This window comes from Trichogramma pretiosum, unplaced genomic scaffold, assembly GCF_000599845.2.
Source record: "Trichogramma pretiosum strain Unisexual culture from Peru unplaced genomic scaffold, Tpre_2.0 scaffold31, whole genome shotgun sequence".
NCBI lineage: Eukaryota > Metazoa > Arthropoda > Insecta > Hymenoptera > Trichogrammatidae > Trichogramma > Trichogramma pretiosum.
The window spans coordinates 319,861-340,568 of record NW_019641631.1 but is presented as its reverse complement, the minus strand read 5'-3'; the positions used below and the strand labels follow the sequence as shown (position 1 = coordinate 340,568).

The following is a 20,708-nucleotide window of genomic DNA, read 5'->3' as shown; positions in this document are numbered from 1 at the left end:
AAATATTCACTAAGTGAATATTTTATTTTTGATTTTTTAGGGTATTTTTGAATGAGCGCATAATATATACGTACCTGTAGGCAGCGCTGTTTTCAGAAAATTCCACATAAACGATCGGTGAGCCACCAACAGCCATCGCGTATATCCAGAACACTGCGATGTACCTCTCGATGCTGCTGTGAGTAATGATGTTTTTATAGCGGAGAGGTTGGGCCAATGATGTCAATCGGTCGATCGCAATTGCAACTGTCATCAGGACACTGACACTGCACAGAGCAACTGGAATGCAGTAATAGATGACGCACAGGCTCGAACGAGATGGCAGTGAGGGTGATGTCGGTTCTACAGTTGAAGTCAAATTTGATAGTTCGAGGTACGCTCCAAATGGCATGAACAAGCCAACCTGTTGATCCAATTGATAATTATTTAATTGTTCATTCCCCACCGTCTAATGGTTTTGATGTAATTGCTAAACTTATGACGGATTTAATAAATCAAAAACTTGTCCAAGATTTACAATGATGCTGTCTGTGAGTAAAACGACAAATACATGTGTATGAGTGAAAAAATCGGATGCCGATCGACGGTATTACAGCAGTCTAACATTTTTAGATTTCTTTAAATAGATCTAACTAAAATTATGGAAATTATTAAAATTCAGTAAAATTCAATTGAAATAGGGTCAACTAAATTAGAAAACTTGCGTTTAGCAAATAGAAGTTTAATGTTGAATTTTTATTGAAATTGATCATATCATTATTTACTCACAAGAAGTGAGATCGTAAATGAAAAAATTAGCTAATTTAAAAGTAAGAGACTTTGCTTTTTCTAGCTTAATAAAAGTAGAGTTTTATTCTAACCCGCGATTAAGTGCGGCTTTAGTATATGTATGAAGAATTTTAGTTGCTTGTGGTACTCTCTTCATTATTTTTTTACCAAGTACAAACTGTATCTATGTACGCAAGCAGGCGTCGAGTAAATGTGTATAAGTGGAAAAGTCCCGCGGGAGTGAAAAGTTTTGGTTACATATTATTCGTGTGTGTACGTAGGATGAAATGTGGCATACCTATCGCAAGGCTGACTACAAAAAATAGCAATACAATTTAATGGTCTAACGACGAGTTTATCTCCGAAAATTAATAAAAAATTGAAATTTAAACTCAGAAGGTGAAACTTAGACACTGTTGTCAAAATTTAGTTATTGCTCGTACCCCAAAGTCGCTAACCGCGAGAGACATTAAAAGGCAGTTGGAAGCCGTCCTCAGGCGTTTGTATCGATAAAACGCCGCCAAAATTATAGAATTACAGGCCAGTGTGTTCAATGACAGAACGAACACCAAGAAAATGGCAATAATGATCGAAACCAATCCTGGTTGGATGACCTCCTCTGCTGCTGATGTGTCAGGGTGCGTCCCCACCCCGATATCCGATATTATTTTGCTGATAGTGTCGGAATTCGTGTCGTTTCCAATATTCTTGCCTTCGCTATTACTAATACTGCTGAAAGTTGGACCAGCCAAATTCAAAAGTGACGACATCCTTCCATCACCGTAATTATGGCCAACTTTGATAGATCTGTCAAGTTTAACGATTTGAGAAATGATCAAATACGACCAACTCCAAAATTATTTGAACTTTTTTTATACTTACTATGTTTTTGGAAATTTTTACATTTAATCGAATTCCGTTGTTTGAGCCGAATTGAATCAATTAATTTATTGCAACTAGGTGTTAGTTGACTGCTCATTGAAAGATTAAAATTTGCCAATTCATAGCGTGTAGCCTTGAATGGGAGGCAATAATGTAATGAGAGTTTATTCTGGCCTATAAAAAAGAGAAAAATTAAACTATGTACAATGGTTGAATGATACACTCTAAACCCAAAAGAGTAATTTTCGAACCTCAAAAGAGTAAACTGCGTCATTTACTCTTTTTAAAAGAGGTTCGAAAATTACTCTTTTGGGTTCACTCTCGGGCTGCTGGTATGAGTAAATTTTTTATGCAATTAATAATTTGCAAAAACGCACCAATATAAGTAATTTGAAAATAACCGAATTGAGGTGAGAAAAATTTATTGTTTATGTTTGTATTGAGAATAAAAATTTCTTTCTTGGTACTTAAATTATAATTATTAAATACTCGAATAAAATAAAAATATTAAAATAATTAGAATTATTTACGAGATTTAAAAGTTTTTTAAATTTACAGTGATTTATAAGTAAATTAGTATACACAATATGCTTTACTCACAAGTTTGAGGTGCACATGAGCCTTACTGTGCATCTTCAAAGTCAATCCAAATTGTACACCTTTACTCTTTATCAATATGTGAAAATAAGTTAACACGCAAAATAAATCCAATCAACTCTTAAAAGTATAGTTTCATTGCGAATGTCTTGAATGATTCTTGAATTGTTTCAATCATTATATGAGTCATGCTCCAGGCAATAAATAATGTAGCCATGGTTTGCGCCCAGTGAGAAGATATAGCAATATTAAATTGGCACCTGAAAAAAATTAAAACTGTTATTTCTGCGCACTTTGAGTTTTTGATTTTCAGAAAAATTCAGAAATTTGTAAAATTAAAAGAATAGAATTTTTATTCTAGATGTGTAATATCCCGATAATGATCGGAAATCAAGTTTAAGAATGAAAAGAAACCCTATCTTAGGTGAAAAATAAAATCCTTATATTCTGTTTTCCGGACCATATCGGCATCAAGAGTAATCAGATCGTAGACAAACTGACTCATTCTAGAGAAGGGAAATAATATCGCTTATGCATGAAAGCGATTATTGATTACACCCTTAACATCTAAAATAAAAAATGCAGCATCTCATATAAGAGGTACACTATAGTAACATTTAAGTTTTTAAAAGAAATACGATTGGCCAATTCAGGGACGTTTATAACCAATTTGGTTATGCTAAAAATGAAACATGGAATTTGAGCTAATATTGGAATAGTATATTACTGCCCTAGGCCGCGAAAAACAGAAAAGTCCCAGAGTACGTGTAATTAGTGGCCGAGGCGAAGCCGAGGCTGATAAACACGTGCTCTGGGGCTTTCTTTTTTCGCGGCATAGGCCTGTATACTATTTTTCATACACAGTGGCTCGAAAATCGCTCTTCCCGCTTTGCGCAGCGGCAGGGAAGTAGTCACTTTCGGGCCGGTGGTATGAAAAAGAGTTTTAAAGCGATGACATTTATATGGGTACTCTTGTATAGCAAGTACTGTTCAGGCAACTTCGCAGTTGAGCAGCAACTTGAGCACCGTCGTCACTAGCCGTAATCGCTGAGATTCCTAAACGCTTGCGAGTGGATGAGGCGTATGTCTGCATGAATAAACTAATTGAGCTGAATGTGTGTACAATTGCAGCTGCACTGGGGCTAATTTTGAAAGCTGTATCCATGCACTCCTGTGTGGTATGTTCATTCAACGTGCTCAATTGCGATAAAAAGATATATGAAGAAATTAAGGATACTTCCAAATGGTACAAAACTTCTCCGTAATTTCGTAAAAATTTGAAAAATTTCATTTTACTAGCTTCAAATAAAGCATTAAGATGTTGAATAAAATAATAACAAAGGAATACAAATCATCCAAAAATGTAGGGAATATGAAAAAAAAAAAAAAATTATAATAAAAGGAACTTATTGGTTTCCAAATTTTAATTCCCCCATTAACGCTCCAAAGTGCAATTTTGTGCATGAATTTTCCATTGTAAAAAAATTATAAATAAAGTTAAAATATTTTCTTGAAAATCCATAACCTATCTAGCTCCTATATTTCTAAAATGGTGAATTCATACCGAGCAGCGATATACAAATTTCCTTATTTTTTACTCGGATATTATTAACTTTAAAAAAAAGTCATAGAGTAAAAAGTGTTCAAATTTGTTCAAAGAATACATGTGAATTTTTTCAGAATTTTTTTGGAACATTTTGGATTTTTCGACGGGCGGGGAATTGGTCGTATTTTGCAAAATTTTCCAAGTGGTCTGAAAAATTTTGAAAAAATTCACACGTATTCTCTGAACGATTTCAAATACATTTTTACACTCCAAATCGTACTTTTTAGTTCATATTTAGCGCATGTGAAATAGTTTCCGAGTAAAAAATGAGGGAATTTTTATGTCACGGCTCAGTATAAATTATAGCCGTTTTAGAAATATAGCGGTTAGATAAAAATCGCGGCAGCGCGTTTTTTGAAGGTTCAGAGAAAAAGTGCACGATTGCTGGTATTGTGGGAACCCTCCGATGTTAGGCACGGTAGAAAATCGACTTTGAAAAAAAATTTTAAGTAAAAAATCACGTTTTTTTTTAATTGCGAAATAAACAATGATAATGTTTATCTATCGTAAAAATAACACCCGATTCTGAAAGAGCATACCCAAAAACTCCCGGATATGGATATTCTAGAAAAGATTCTAACTTTGTCTATTATTTTTCATAATGGAAAAATCATGCACAAAATTGCACTTTTGCACAGTAACGGGGTAATGAAGAAAATAAGAAATCAATACACTCAATTCAATGTATGGCCGATCAATTTCATGACAATTGGAAACGATCGAAAGTGTAACATGCGTTCGTCGGTGTGAGAGGTGTTAGTATTATACATAAACAAGCGCAAGCATCCTAACGTGGAAGGGCAGCATTTGAAAACGTACAAAGCGAGCGGGTGAGCTTCTAGCTCGAGTGCAAAGAGAGATAACCGGAATTCGAACAAATTGGAAATCGTCTATAGATATATGTATGGACTTTGCTCGCTCCTGCAACTGATTTGAAGAAAATTAAAACGAGTAGTGTCCACCAAAGCGACTGAGTGCCAAAAAGTCCTTATCGCGATCCAGCGCGACAAAGTTAATTACACTGGAGAAAAAAGGAAGATGATTGTCCGGTGTCGATCTATACTTTTGTTTCTCTCTTTCTCTCTCTCTCTCTCTATTTTACCGCTTTTAATTTAAATTTTGAACTGTAGTAAGCGAATGTATAGACCTCTATCATTTGTCAGAAATTAAAACTATTTCGACTACCCACATCTCAGTAGTTGCGTATTTTGTATACTTGGAGAGCATTTTTGAGAAAAAGCCTACCACTTGGTGCATTCGTGATCTTGATCTCTTCCACATTTGTTTTTTTAAAGAAAAACAAATTTTATTCGTGGCATTCTTCAACGCCAGTCACACAGAAAAACTTTTTGGTAAACTATTATCTTAACTACAAATCGATGCTGTTGAGGAAAACTAGCACGTTTACATTTAAAAATGTATAGAAACGTGCTACTCTTCCTTGACAGCGTTGAAACAATTACAACATTTTGATCATAGAAAGTTCCACAAATTTTGTACTAGTAGTTAATCCAGAATTTGATTGAACAACAACTTAATGTCAAAAAAACTGTTTTTTTCGTTTTTTCTCTTTTGAATAGAGATATATACCCTTAAATATTTTTGAATTCAATGGGAAAGTTGTAGTGATTTATTTCATTTTTGACTTGAGCCTTCCAATTTTGGAGAAAGTTTGTCAATTTTCTTTAAAAAGCATAAGCAAAAACTGAATTTTGTCAGATAAATAATTTCAAAGATTCAGCACTTGAAAATTTTTTACCGTAATTTTTTATTATAGTCTCATATAACAAGATTTAGTTGGTATTTTACTCTTGAAAAAAACGAAAAAATAGTTGCTTAGCATGCATTTGTAATGTAAACAAATTCAGGACTAACTACAAAGTTTACAAGTCCACCACTTTAAAGTACTTCTTAGAATATACTAAAACCTGCGTAGTAAGATTTTGAATAGCACTTACGACAGATAATCAAAAAAATTTGAGCTCAAATGACTGGGCTGTTGCTCACACGTTAAAAAAGAAAGATAGTAGCAGATGGCGATGAAAATCTTTGCTTATAGCATTACATGTTTCGCGCTATTTGCGTTGTAAGTTGACATAGCCGTCATTCTTGTCATAGAAAAGTGGGACTATAAATATGAAAGTACGGGGAAGAGGAGAGAGGAATAAAATGGATAGGTGTTACTATAGGTCCCAACATCAAACTGAATATTTGCTAAAAGAGCAGAAGCCAGCAAGTTTAATAGAGTAAAAGTTTTTAATAATTTTTTGCCGATTTAAAATACTGTCTTTAATTCCATCTTTAATGTTTATTTCTTAGTATAACTTACTACTTTTCCTGATCAGGTAAGTAATTTCAATTGCTTTTCACAGTGAGATTTTTGGATAATATATGAATAAAAGAAAGAATAAGATCAATATGAAATCGATAATTCCATGAAAAAATAATTTTTATTGACATTATAAAAAATTTATGATACATAATGTGATGGTATAAAATACATAATTCCTATAATACTTAATTTACTTATACAATTATCACAACATTCATCACAAAACCATCGCAAAAGCTATTTTTTATTCAAATAAATTAAATAATTTGTAAGTCGTCAAAATCAAGATGGATATTATAAAAAATTTATGATACATAATGTGATGGTATAAAATACATAATTCCTATAATACTTAATTTACTTATACAATTATCACAACATTCATCACAAAACCATCGCAAAAGCTACTTTTTATTAAAATAAATTCGTCAAAAATAAAGTCGTCAAAATCAAGATGGATATACTGATATTTCTATGTGCTTTCCGAAAATTCCAATGAAGATATTTACTTCGATTTATAACAAAATTCATTAAAATTCAAAAAAAGTGTTGTACAACTGATCAATAAAGCTTGTTTTTGGTAATTTTTTCAGAAGTTTATGTTTGCACTAGTTTTTCGTTGACATATTCGATTGAACTTTTATAACAATGACTAACTGCATTATTAAAGCAATGTTTTTACAAAGATAAAATTTAATATTTACAATGAGCGTTGAGCCTCGATCTTCTGCGATTATGAAAAAAGAATAACAAACAGATTTAGTTCAAATAGTCTATTATCATATCGCGGACTAAAATTGGAAGCTGTGAAAATTGTGGTGACATTTGGCTCATCTGATAAATAAAGTACTCTTTTCTGAAAGTCCTTTTTATAACTTTAGCTAAATGCCCTTTTATGTATCCACCGATGCATGGGAATTGTTCAGCAAACTTCGATGGATCTGAAGACTCCAACCAATTTTCTACATCAATCCTGAAAATATTGTACGTATCTATATCGTCCGAGCGACTTTTACAAAAATCGAGTAGAGAATCGTTTTTCGAGACCATTATTTTTTCAGCGAGTTGTAACTCATTATCAATTTTCTGAGTGATATGGTCCTGGATGGATTTGGCAATTTCATCTGTCATTCCCAATCTCACGAATATTTGAACGAGTATTGTTTTAATGTCTTCTAGTGGGTTTGCAAAATCAAATAGTCTTTTTTCGGCAAGAACCATGTAGTGAAGCATCGTATTGATCATATCGACAAGCCAATCGTAGGATTCGATGAAAATTTTTGGTTTAACCGCAGCATTAAAATACTTCACAAGGTTTTTTGGAGAACTATACTGCAAAACTTCTTTGGGATCGGCGCTTCGTAGGATTGGATGAGATTCATCAGTAAATTCGGTTACTTTATGAATAACTTCCAATGGTATTTTTTCTTCCGGAAATGATTTGTACAACTCATCCAGAATGTTTTCAAAGTTCTGTAGTATGTGTAAATGGATGAGACTTCTCGAACCACGTATGCCTTCTAAATTTTTCACAGACTCCGGTTTGGCGCCGCATGACAAAAGAGCCTTGACCAAAGGTAAATTTAAAGCAGAAGCAGCGTTCTGCAAAATCGACCTTCCTCTTTTGTCGGTTTTTTCAATATCAGCGTTCCAAGCGCAGAGTAACTCCACAAGTTTTGGACTATCACTGTGTGACATCGGAACGTAATGCAACACTGAGCCCTTCGCAAGCGGAAAATCGACGTTCATTAGCGCCCCATTTTTAAGAATTAATTCGACGGCTTCGTATTGTGCGTACTGAACCGCCGTAATGAGAGGAGTCACCCAATTATTTTTCAAACGCACTTGTTCATTCACATCGACTTTATTGTCAATGAACTTCTGAATAAAGTCGAGGCGTCCCACTGCACAAGCAATTTGAAAAAGTGTTGTTTTTTCACGCAACCACTTCAAGTTAAGTCTATGCTCGCAATCATCAAAGAGAATTTGAAGCATATCGAAATTTTCTTTTTTAAATGCCACATGAATTGGAGTTGGATTAACTAAATCAACGTCATCTTCAATGGTGTTGGAAGATAATTTTAATCCACTCTGCCCGATGAATTTAGCGATTCGCTTATTATTTTTGTTCACTGCCTCCATTAATAAATTAGCGAGACTTTCGCGATCACTCCAAAACTCGTCGCCGAAGTTGAGCGGTAAGCTTTCTCGCTCATTGACTTTATCACTCATGGACTCCAATATACCATATAAACATTTTGTTCTCTTGCTTCTTCTGGTATCGGGCAAAGCTTTGCGTTTTCTTTCACGTAGCTGAGGCATTTTGATTTTTTAACTGAACTTTTGATATGCTATGAAATTAAACAATTGCAGTACTTCACCGTTATTTAAACAGAAGCACTGAAATCGTCACTGAAGCACACTTGAACTTGACACAGCTAAATTCACAGTCACTGGTCGACTGATGGAAAGATACAGTTTTAAGTACAAACACGTGTTAAGACAATTTACTTTGAGCAGCGGAACGTATCGATGTTCGCTAGACGAGGGCAAACGACCAACTAATTTTGATGCCTCCTATTCGGGCCTTACATTGCCTGACGAGCGGTATGGGAGATGAAAAGTTGGAGGGGGAACCATTTAAGTCGGGGACGATAGACTTTCACTATGGACGAGTCCACGAGTCCGCCTTCTAATAGTGGTGAAAGTTTTTATGCGTTGGAGAATGAAGGAAATAGACTGCACAATATAGAATATAATTCTTCTTCTTCGAAGCTCTGCTCCATCATCTCTGACATCTAGTAAATGACCGATATACTCTCTTATAAGTTTTTATCAAAATTAAACACTACCCTTTGTTTAGATAATCAAATCTAATCATAGACCCTTGTTACTTTTTCAGTGCTAGTCGAATCACTACCATTAAATTGATTTTATTAAAAAATCAGACTAAATAAATTAATGGCAATACTCATCTGTATACACTATTGTATGTGCAAAGAAGTGGTCATTAATTAGCTGTATGCCAATCGACGCCTTATCCAGTTAATGACCGCAAAAAATTTTTCAATACTTGTTTATTTATAGTTAATATAATTTATATGGGTCGAAAGTTGGATAAAACTATAGGTATAATATTGCTCAATGTTGGATAAACATTAATTAAATTAAAATTCGTATATCCAATTTATAAGTAATTATTCATCTAGTGGTCAGAAACTGGGCAGTTTACCTTACCGTAAAAGATAATTATGTCGACAACGCAGTTGGCGTCCACTGCTTCTTGGATCTCCGATGTTGGGCATAAAAACCAGCTGGGTGGCCGCAACTTTATTGGCTTTATCGCAAGCGATTCTCAGGTGTTTATCGAATCTTAGCTTGGCGTCGATGTGTACGCCGAGGTACGATATAGAATTTACCGATGGGATGTTACAGTCACCAGCTGTATGGACGACGGATTTCGACTACTGGTTGCTTTTTATAAAAAGGATCCTTTCTAGCAGTTTGCAAGCCCAGGACTCAAAAGCGTATAGTTCATTCACGACTATGCTCTCGTTGGCTTTCGTTGGCTTTCATAATGGCAAAAAACATTTTCTAAAGTTACCGAGAAAAGTCAGCTCCTAATTTTTTCGTGCTTATACACATTTTTTACGTATCTAAAATAAAATAACAGTAGCCAAAAGTGTATTTTTTTAAGTTCAGTTATTTGCGACTGCGTACAGCCTGAAGCTTCAGCGCCTCAGTTAAATTACCACCCTATTGGCCTTTTTCTTCGTATGCGGCTACATCATTGCTTCTTTGACTTTACTTTTTTTCGACTTCTTGCCGCGCACACATACGTACTCGATATGAAGTTACCCTGTGCTCTTTATATGTATCCAAAGAAGAAAATAGTGAGATAGCAAAGATGATCTACGATGTTGCATAAAAAGTAGCAGTTGCTCAAATAAAATCCTGGCTCTGTGTTCACAAAGCTTTATACGGATACAAAAATTAAATAAAATATACCCCGGCCATATACTCGTGCAATGAAGTACTATAGAAGTTACAAAAATAGAATAAGTAAAAGTGTTGAGGCTAGAATTTGATGCGAAAATTGAAGGTTGCGTATACACTATTAGCAACGTCTGAAAGCTTCAATATTTAATACGAATAGCAGTGCAAATGCAGTAGACGGTGATATATATACTCATACAAAACTGTTGTGCAAACTTTTGTTCACTATTTTTTCCACTACTCTATTTTTTGTGCAAGTTTTTTTAGACTATATAAACTATTCATTCCTCCATTTATTGTTTATTTAAAAAAGTATCATCAAGCCAAAAGATGGATGGGTTGCCGAATGAATGATTAATTATTTTAATGATTATAACAATTATTTTATAGTATTTGAAAATAACTGTAATTGTTAAATTTACTCAAGATACTTTACTTTTATTTAACAATACGCCTGCGATCATTAAATATTATAAAATAATATACATGTTAGGGTGTCTGTTATTTTCTAAACGTTTTTATGAAATGATACGATGTATGATGTATGATGTATGGTTACTCCTTTTTTCAACTTCTTATATGCAGGGTGTGAATATACGTATGTACTATATTCCACATACAAATTACGCCCATAAAAAATATTTTTTCGAAGTACCAAGATACTGAAAATACATTGGGCTATAATTTCTTTACAAAAAACAAAAATTGAAAAACTTTTTTAAATATTCCAAGTTTATTGGATTTCATCATGAATGCGACTAGCACAATCGATGCTCTACCTACACTCAGGTACACTAACGATAACTGGTTGTTTCAAGCCGCATCAGCAATAGCTATTTTTGCTTTGGAATCCAACACGGCTGAATTGATTGCGAATTAAAGACTCATCAAAGGCATTGTTGTGTTGATAGGGTCTGTGAAATCTACGCACAAAATAGCTATAATAGCCACGTCGATAACGAGAGTTAATAAATGAATTTTTAGATTTTACTGAACAATCATCGATTGTGAGTGCAGTTTAAATTTAATTGTTATTATTTCGTCTGTCGATAATGAATATGAATTTTTCGGGGCTAAAATGTGCGCGTCACAAACGGAAGCGAATAAAAATATATCTGAACGCATTTAATAGCTGTTTCATGCATTAGTGATAATGCGGATAATTTAACAAACGTGCTCGAACTCATTTTCCACCTTTGGAAAGTATGGCAATCGTATCTCTTGTGAAAAGTAAAATAAATGAGAATAATCACAAAGGAATTTGATGAAACAATTCAATTTTTTATATTATGCACGGTCTTTCTCTCTTTCACTTACTCTCTCTCTCTCTCTCTCTCTCTCTCGTTTTTTGGCGAATTGTTGTGGATGCGTCCATTTTTACGTTCCATTTACGAACAGTATTTCAAAATTGATGATCAACTGTTAATAAGTTTTTTGTCCATTTTTTATTTAAATATGATTAAAAATTGAAACAAAAAATAACGAGCCTAACTTTTTTAACTCAATGGCTCAAACGTCAATTGAATGATAGCCTTAAGATACAAGGAATAATAATTAAATAATAATCGATCTTTATAAGCGTTTATTATAAGCGTTTTGAATACTTTGCAAAGGAGTACGCATCGTATATATGCTCAAGCTGCATCTGCATTCTATGTGCACGGGGTTGGAAGTTAAGGCGCATATACTGTGCACACATATCTACATAGATATACGAATAAATCAGCTGATGTTCGAGCTAATTCGTCAATTAGCCAGGTGACAGCGGACATGAGCCTATAATTTGTTACTCATGCTGCAACTGGCCTTGCCATACACGCTTTTGCCTAATAAATACATACATGCAGTCCTTGTAACTCCAGACTTGACCTCTGCGCGTCCAAACACCAATTTTCGCGTGCAAACGCGCTTACGTCAAGAGCGGATATTCGTGAAATAGCCTTTTTCACTGTCGTATTTATTTTTCAAATGCCTTGGTAAATGTTAATGCTACATATGTAAACATTCGATCAGCCATTTCATCGGAGTTTTTCTTGACTCAATCGAATGCTACACTTATACGAAACAGAAAATTTAACATAAATTACTAATATCTTTTTTGTCAAGGATCAAGAATTTGAGCGCGTTGTGAAATAAACCAGCTTCATCGTTTTCTACTAGATTTTTGACATAAAATGCGAAATTCACAAACAAAAAATGCTGTTTGCTACTGTTAATTTACGTATAAACAAAAAAGTAATAAGTGTTTCAATTATTTTATCTCTGAACATCTCTGAAAAATTTATAGTCGTTTCGTCATGGCAGTTGAATTGTAAGAAAATTATTTTTCTATACACAAGAGGATTAGGTCTGCAAGACGTTTCAGGCTCACGAGATATCTTCATTTTTAATTCAGCCATCCATATAGCTTGACTGTACGCTTAAACGCAGGTATATAGGCTGTTTCCTCTTGCAGGATATACATTGGGGTGTATACTGTATATCTAACATACGTGTATGGTTATAAAAGTACGTTTCGGACGGACTTCCGCGCCAAAAGCTCGAGAGGCGTGCATGCATTATTGAGAGAAGAGAATATGTGCTCCTAAAGCACGTATAACAGCTTTTTATGCATCTTTTTTCGCAGTATGCTCGCAGACAGCCGATAATCCGTAACACCCATGAATAATTGATCGTTATTGATTCGCTTTCATTGCTCGATATATAAAATCAATCCAAAAGGTGTAAGATTAATATCTATTTCTCGGATGCGCGGATTTTTAAGCTGCTTCCGAGATGCTAAAAAATATTTACTTTATTTATCGAGTTTATTTTTGAAATGAATTTTCATAAAATATGCTTTATAAAGTAAAGTGAGCGTACAATTGCGACGAACATTTTTTCCAGGCAAATGAGAAAGTTAAGATTATAGATTTCAAAATAAAAAGCTGCCATGTAATATTAAAAGTAAAAATGTATAAACTCACATTGGATTTATGACTAGTATCTATTCTCGAGCGTAGTTTGTTTGAAGTTCTTCTTTACGATATTTAATCAAATCTATCACGATAAAACATTTTTAAAGATACTTTATTATTCACATACGAGGCTATTTGATATTCAAGTTTTAAAAGCTAGGTGATTACCTCTCAGTTTGAAATTCTAGAACCGATACACAATGGAAATCAAATTGACTCAGCTCCGAATGAGCGATAAAAAAAATTGTTTAGCGATGCACTTATACGATGCACGCGTGAATAAAAATTGCTGATTGAATGATTAAACCCCGCGGGCGGGCTACGAGCGAGAATCCCATATTGATTGAAGAAAAAGCATGAATATTCAGACGGATAGTGTCATCTCGACTCATTATATGCTTCGATGCTCGCTTGTACAGTCTCGAGCTATATGCATCCTAAGTAAATGTGTATTATACAAGCCGAGCGCTTAGTGACGTACGCCCGCGATCTCGCTCGCTCGAGTCCGTGCGTGCGCAAAATAGTTGGAAAATAATCTCTCGGATAAATTTTCCCGAGTCTCTCTCTCTCTCTCTCTTCTGTCTTTCGCGCCGTCGCACGGCCCGTTGATAGTGGGCGGCAGCTGATACGGAGCCTTTATTCCAAGTTGAGCCACTCATGCATACCACTTCTGTAGTGTAGGGCACAAACTGAGCAATTATGTCGACGTTATAGTTCGCGAAAGTTAGACTAAATTGATTGGACTCTTTTTAACGGCTCGTCGATAGCCTTTTGCAGCAAATAGCGCATTTGAATCGTGTTTAGAATCAATTATTGATCAGTTATAACTTAACGAATGAATAGATTCTCTTTTCATAATTTCAAATCTGAGATAGCCCGTATGAATGTCAATAATTCTCTCATTCGACAACCGACGCGTGCTGTCGGCGAAAAAAGCGAGCAAAGTATGTTAATCTTGACACGAGTTGCGATCGCACTAGCTAAATTTCGCCAGACAGACAAATTGTGCTCAAAATTGTTTAAAAAAAATTTCAAACAATTTTGAGAAGTTGAAATTTTTCCTTCAGGAAACACTTTTTTTGGCAATTGAAAAATTCTAAATATTGATTATGTGAGTTTTTTTCGTTAAAACTGATGTTCTTAGAGATATATAACATTTAAAGTTCGAAAAAACACAATAATGGCTGACGCTGGCAAGGAAATCGTTAGATTTTGGTGATTCAATAATTACATTTTTTTATTAACAATAATCATTAAGTATTATTGAAGGTACATCGAATTAGAAATATTTGAATTTCACGAAATCGTTTCTGAAAAATTTTTTGAACCATTTTGGGCAAGTTTTCGCGCTATTTATAAAAACAATTGTGCTCAGTGGTAAAATTTTTCTTTGAAAATTTAAAAAGATTGATGTAGAAAAGTATTGCTAGCGAAGCCACTCTTTGTTTCTGAAATATGTTGCTTGAGTGAAGTTCAACATCGTTCTTGGTTTATGAAAGAAAGAATCAATCGATAGATGCAAAGATCATGATTGAACTTTTTTGCTCGTTCTGTGCGATAAGAGACAAAATGAGATGTACTACTGCTGCTACTACCTATTGCAGTGCCCGAGGCAACTTCCGGCATCGATATCCTGTGCGCTCTAATCTAATGTGAAAAACGACGCTTCTATCAGTTAAACTTGTCCCCAACCCGTCGTACAATGTGTAGCGAATTAAATCGCAACGGAAAAAATTACGCTTCAAAGATAAATTTTGATTTGTCAAATTAGATGGCATTGCATTTGGAGTGTACGCAGACAAAATATATTTCAACGTATTGTCTTTTACCATGGTTTAATTGGCGCATTAAAGCGTCCAAGCGTCTTAAATTATCAAAATACATGAATTAAGTCACCGGTAAAAACACACAGATGTAATGGATGAAAAATTACAATTTATCTATTGAAACTATCACATCTTCAGTCGATCTAAAAATTTATTACGGTTATACATTAGTTGCGATTTCGATATTAACCCATTAAGACTCAAGAGGACGTATATTTGACACTTATTTCGGTCGCTGTATTTTTGATGAAAAAGGGGTAAAAAAAATATGCGAGTAGCCTGTTCTTATGTAAAATTAAATGCCCTTCTAGAATCTGAGCTCAGATTTTCGAAAATATAATCAGGTCAAAAGTTATGATTGATTTTATCCTAAAAAAACGTGATTTTGAAAAAAAAAATTTTTTTATTTTTTGATTTTCCAAATGGAAAGCATTTAAAATCTCATGGTTTTTGTACAAGTATCGCGTCCTCAATGTCTAAACTAAAAGTTAGAGGGGTTCCGATTCGAAAAATTAATGTTTAAATAAACAAAATGGCGGTCGGAACGCGAAAAAATGAAAAAAAAACTTCTAGAATTTTTAACTCGAAAATGAAGGACTTGAGGAAAAAATTTTATAGAACAAAAAGTGTTTAGAATTGATCAAAGAATACGTGTGAATTTGTTTTCAGAATTTTCGGAGCGATTTTTGGATTTTTAGATACGACCATTTTTCCAAAAATCCAAAAATGGTTCCAAAAATTGCTGTTTCGAATGCATGTTGGCCGTTCGTATTATAGCGCACAGAGCCTAAAAATTACGTTCACGCGTTGTAAACTGTTATGTTAAAAACTACCCCTTAACGAACTAACTAATGAGTAATTAAACAAAATCATTGATTTCGAATAGTGCGAGCGGTTGTCTGCCTAATGCGAGAAAGAGACAGACAGATGCCTCGCTGTAGAGACCGAGCCTCCTTAATTTTTGGGTTCTGTGCGTGACCATACGATAAACTTGGAAGCATTGGCTCGCATTGATGTGGCACTATACAATACTCAAGATGAATTACTTCCCAACGACTCGTAATAATCACCTCTTTCTCTCTGTAAAGATGGATCAGATAAATCCTATAGAATGCATGTATGCATATGTAATAAACACAGAAGCATGAAACAGACTTTCATTCTTGTTATATGGACGGTAGCTTGAATCAATTAGACTACATCTGGTGAGATTTCAAGATGAAACATGAATATTCCAATGCTGCGCCTACCGAAACAATTAAAAATAATGATGTAATATAAGCTTGGAGTACAATAGGAGAAAACCGCTTCTTAAATTCTTAGAAAAAAGGGAAAATAAAAATTCTGGTGCATTTGAATAAATGCTGAGCCATGCGATGTACGTTTGGTACATGGCGTGTTCAACTTTTTCTTGCTTAGGATTTGAAAGAAAAAGTGATAGTAAAAATATAAGTATACTTATGTTTTTCCAATTGTTTAAGGAGGTTCGATAGCACTTTCAAGGGGCAGGCGGGGCGAGGGGGTCGCCTATGCTTATACACGGGCACGAAGTAGTGATACCAACTCATGGGAACAAAATATTATTAGCAAAACAGCATGCAGCGGCCGCACGGCACTTATAGGCGAAACTGCTTAACTTCTATCTCGCTGAAAAAGCCCCTAAACGCACTTAAAAAAAATATGTGACTTATGATTTCGATTGGAAATTTCCTCAGCTTTCCGATGATGAAGTCAGATTTTCAAAAATTTTCCATTTTCCACGGAAAATTGTAAAAATAAACTTTTAACATTAAATATCTCAAAAAGCGCATTTTTAAGATTTTTTAAAGTAGTCTCAATCGAAAGCTGAGGAAATTTCCCATCGAAATACATATTTTTCATTGAGTACATTTTATTTTTACTAGCTGAAATACAGCGATGAACGTGTAAAAACGCGACATTTCGGCTCGCGTGGCTCAGAATCTCACGTTTTTAGACTTGTTTATTGAGCATTCGGTGTTGTAAAACGAGTCGTTTTTTTTTTCAAAATGATCAATACCTTCTTGGCTTTCTACAAGATAGTTTTTTTTTCATTTCTTAAGTCTAATTCGTTTGCATAATGCTTTTTTTGTGACATTGTTGTAACTTTCCCCATAAGACCCATGTATAAGACGTCGTTTTTGATTTTTTTTTTCTCGAAAACTAGATTGTAGATCAATCTAAGATTTTAACAGTGCATTCAGTTCTTATCAAAGATTGAAATAAAAAAGTTTCAGGCGTTTCTAAAGACATGAAGTTTACTATCGAACCTCCTTAATGCCTGTCAGACATTCAGAATTTCAGATGTCAGTATCAATGGCATGTACACTGAGAAAAAAAATTCATTGAAATATTTAATTAAATACAATCTATGAAATGATTTTATTGAAATAATCTTCTTTTATTTTATCCAACAAAATATTTAATTGTTTTTACCAAAGTTTCTTTGCTTCAATCAATCATTTGATTAAATTAATAGTAAATAAAATATTAAATTAGATTTCACTGAATCAATGAATTTTTTTTCTCAGTGTATACTTTATTGTTGAATAGGTATAATTACGAAATTCAACTTGGCAATCATAAATATAAATAAACTTTTATATTTTGTCGTAAAATTGAGCGCACCATATATTACGAACGCTTAGATATTCAAATTTCTCACATATGGGCTTATAGCCTCGATATTGGACCATTGGGAATTTTAGCAGTAGTATTTCAAGTCTACATTCGAACTACACGTTGGCCGCACAACTCGGTACGAAGAATTCTACATTGATAGCTTCTGAGCACAGTTTGTTTTCAAAACAATTTGAACATTTTATAATCCCTCAAAGTTAAATTTTTTCCTTCTATACAGGCTAAATGTTTACTTTATAATCTTCATAATTGAATTGACTTAAGTTAAGTTTTAAACGATGAAATTTAACTTTAATAGTAGCATACGTAAAATCGCAGATTGTCATTTCAATAAACTCTGTCAGTTTCATTTTATGATAAATTAGTGCATTGACGCTTACGCACATCATTTCGGTGAAAGCCAGTACTGTGTATTTCCGGGTGCGGCTACATCTCGTATCCGTAATATATGCACGATTTACGATAGGTGTATTACTTCTACACACACTCGACGCACACACGTATACATGCGCATCAAACTGTTAAGCTTGACGCGTGAGAATGGCCAAGGGTTAAACGTATGAATTTTAATTAAAAGCCAACTCACTCTCGCCAACATAGATATTGTTTTTTTACTTGATTAATTAACACAAAAATATCCGTCGGCCAAAGAAGGAAAAAAACTCGGTCAAACTGGATAAAAATTCCTGCCAAGATGATGTTTTTTTATTTTTAGCAGCTTTTAAAAAACAATTTGTATACTATTATTTATACGATTGTTCTATGTACAATTTAAATGATGTGTATCATATTTCAGTTCACAACTTCAACCGTGTAAGAATACGAGCATAAACTCTTCCCATCTCTCAGTTTCCGAGAGAAAAAATTCGTCTCAAACTTATGAGAAACTCGAGCTGTGTAGAGGCAGGAGTAACGCAACGTTACGCTCTCGTCTATATTGATGGAGGCACTATACTTTGAGTTTGAATATTGCATATCGATTTCGAGTTAGTGCGTACATCGATCTTTAGAAATTACTCGAAGATGTACACAGAAGCGCTCTGTCGGAGCAGGAGAATTATATACTGGCATCGCAGCAGAGGCTGGCCGCCGGCTATTCTCGAAATGCCATGGTGTCGCGTGATGCACCCAGCTGTTCGATGACGCGGTGTATAGCGGCAAGAAATCAGTCATATTATGCTACTAGTATAGCTTTTAAAATGAATTATCATGATTTTCGGAATTTCCAGAGAAAGTGTGAAAGTAAGGTGCATATTTTATTATGGACTACTTTTTTTCGGTTACGTTGTACATTTTTTTTCACAATTCTTTCTGCTTTTTCCGTTAATTACTAAAAGCGTCGAAATCCAACGTCTTTCTATGACTTGTGTTGTTTTCATTTTTGCAATGGATCGGGAATTACGTTGAATTTTTCAGAACTTTACATTATGCAGCGGTAAAAAACGTAGGATTTGCAGAATACCATTACTTTTTATCCCAGCAATAAAAATTACATTACAAAAAAAATCGAGACTGAATCATTTTCCATTCTGAATTAATTTTAATCATAATAAAAAAGTTTTTTCATTTCGAACTAGAAGTGTGGGAGGAAAACGAATTTCCACTACTGAAAATGGAATTTCTATTTGATCGATAGACACAAATTTTTTGATGAATTAACATTTATCATCGAAAGATTGTGAGAGAGCAATGGTAATATCGTTAACAATATTCTTGAACCTTGGCAATTACTTACATTATTACGTGTGCGCTCTATTTACTATACGTATATGAGCAATTCTCTAAATGAAACGCATTTTTGGAGGTAGAATCGCGTCAATTTTTTTTTTCAACCTACGCGGATACGCACCCCCGGGAAATGTTTTTGGGGGTCCTAGGAACATGTAACCACGTAGGAACCATTGAAATTTCAATAGTGCTTACTTTTATAGCTACTTTTGTGATTTAGAGGACGAAAAATCATGTTTTCTCGTAAATACGGCTAATTACTCAATTTCTAAGTTGCTGAAAAAGTATCAAAACTCAGCTAAAAAAAATAACTGGCTACTCTGTTCGATAGGAAATTTTCTCAGCTTTCCAATGGTGGTATCAGATTTTCCGATAAGTCGCACATTCACGGAGAAAATCGCCATCAAACATGCTAAGCTAAATATCTCGAAAAACACCGTACGGGAAAAGTAAACTTTATTGTTTATTTTCGATTTTTCCTCGCGAAAATGAAATTTATCGAAAAATCTGACTACACCATGAGAAAGCCAAAGAAATTTCCTATCGAAAGCAAAGCTTCATTTATTTTTTGAGTCGAATTACAATGTTATACATGGGAATTTCTTTTACGTTGTTCGCTGTTTTCTGTTTCCAAGCTGATTCAGCGCGGTCGCGAGGTTTTCGGCTCGCTACAATCAAAACTAGCTCGTAATTCCACTGAAAAAATAAATGAAGATATGCTTTCGATAGGAAATTTCCTCCGCTTTCTCATGGTGTAGTCAGATTTTTTGATAAATTTCATTTTCACAAGGAAAAATTGAAATTAAACCTCAAATATCACTTTTTCCGTACCGAGTTTTTCGAGATATTTAGCTTGGCATGTTTGATGGCGATTTTCTCGGTGAATGTGCGACTTATCGGAAAATCTGATACCACCATTGGAAAGCTGAGAAAATTTCCTATCGGACAGAGTAGCCAGTTATTTTTTTTAGCTGAGTTTTGATACTTTTTCAGCAACTTAGAAATTGAGTAATTAGCCGTATTTACGAGAAAACATGATTTTTCGTCCTCTAAATCACAAAAGTAGCTATAAAAGTAAGCACTATTGAAATTTCAATGGTTCCTACGTGGTTACATGTTCCTAGGACCCCCAAAAACATTTCCTGGGGGGCCGTATCCGCGTAGGTTGAAAAAAAAATTGACGCGATTCTACCTCCAAAAATGCGTTTCATTTAGAGAATTGCTCATATACACTAGGGTGGTTCGCTTTTGTAAAAATGTTTAAAATCGCGTTTACGCCATGGCGATTCTTAAAGTTCAAGTCTTTAAGAAAAGAAAGCCGGGTTCAGAATCTCTGAAAAGTGTCGGGAAAAAGGAGA

At 34.3% G+C, this 20,708-nt stretch overlaps 1 protein-coding gene across 3 annotated transcripts in view; it reads right to left on the bottom strand.

The window, feature by feature from the left end:
- Positions 1-20,708, bottom strand: part of LOC106652162 — a 45,462-nt gene that overhangs the window by 6,262 nt on the left and 18,492 nt on the right. Inside the window, exons 2-5 of one of the 3 annotated variants that reach the window (XM_023459274.1) lie at positions 2,251-2,507; positions 1,651-1,824; positions 1,212-1,575; positions 75-403 (exon numbers count right to left, since the gene is read on the bottom strand). In XM_023459274.1, coding sequence (XP_023315042.1) covers positions 75-403; positions 1,212-1,538 — 656 coding nt within the window. In that variant the 5' untranslated portion in view covers positions 1,539-1,575; positions 1,651-1,824; positions 2,251-2,507. Of the gene's footprint in view, positions 1-74; positions 404-1,211; positions 1,576-1,650; positions 1,828-2,250; positions 2,508-20,708 lie in introns of those variants that run through there. The other 2 variants (XM_014370957.2, XM_023459275.1) reach the window with 2 other exon arrangements.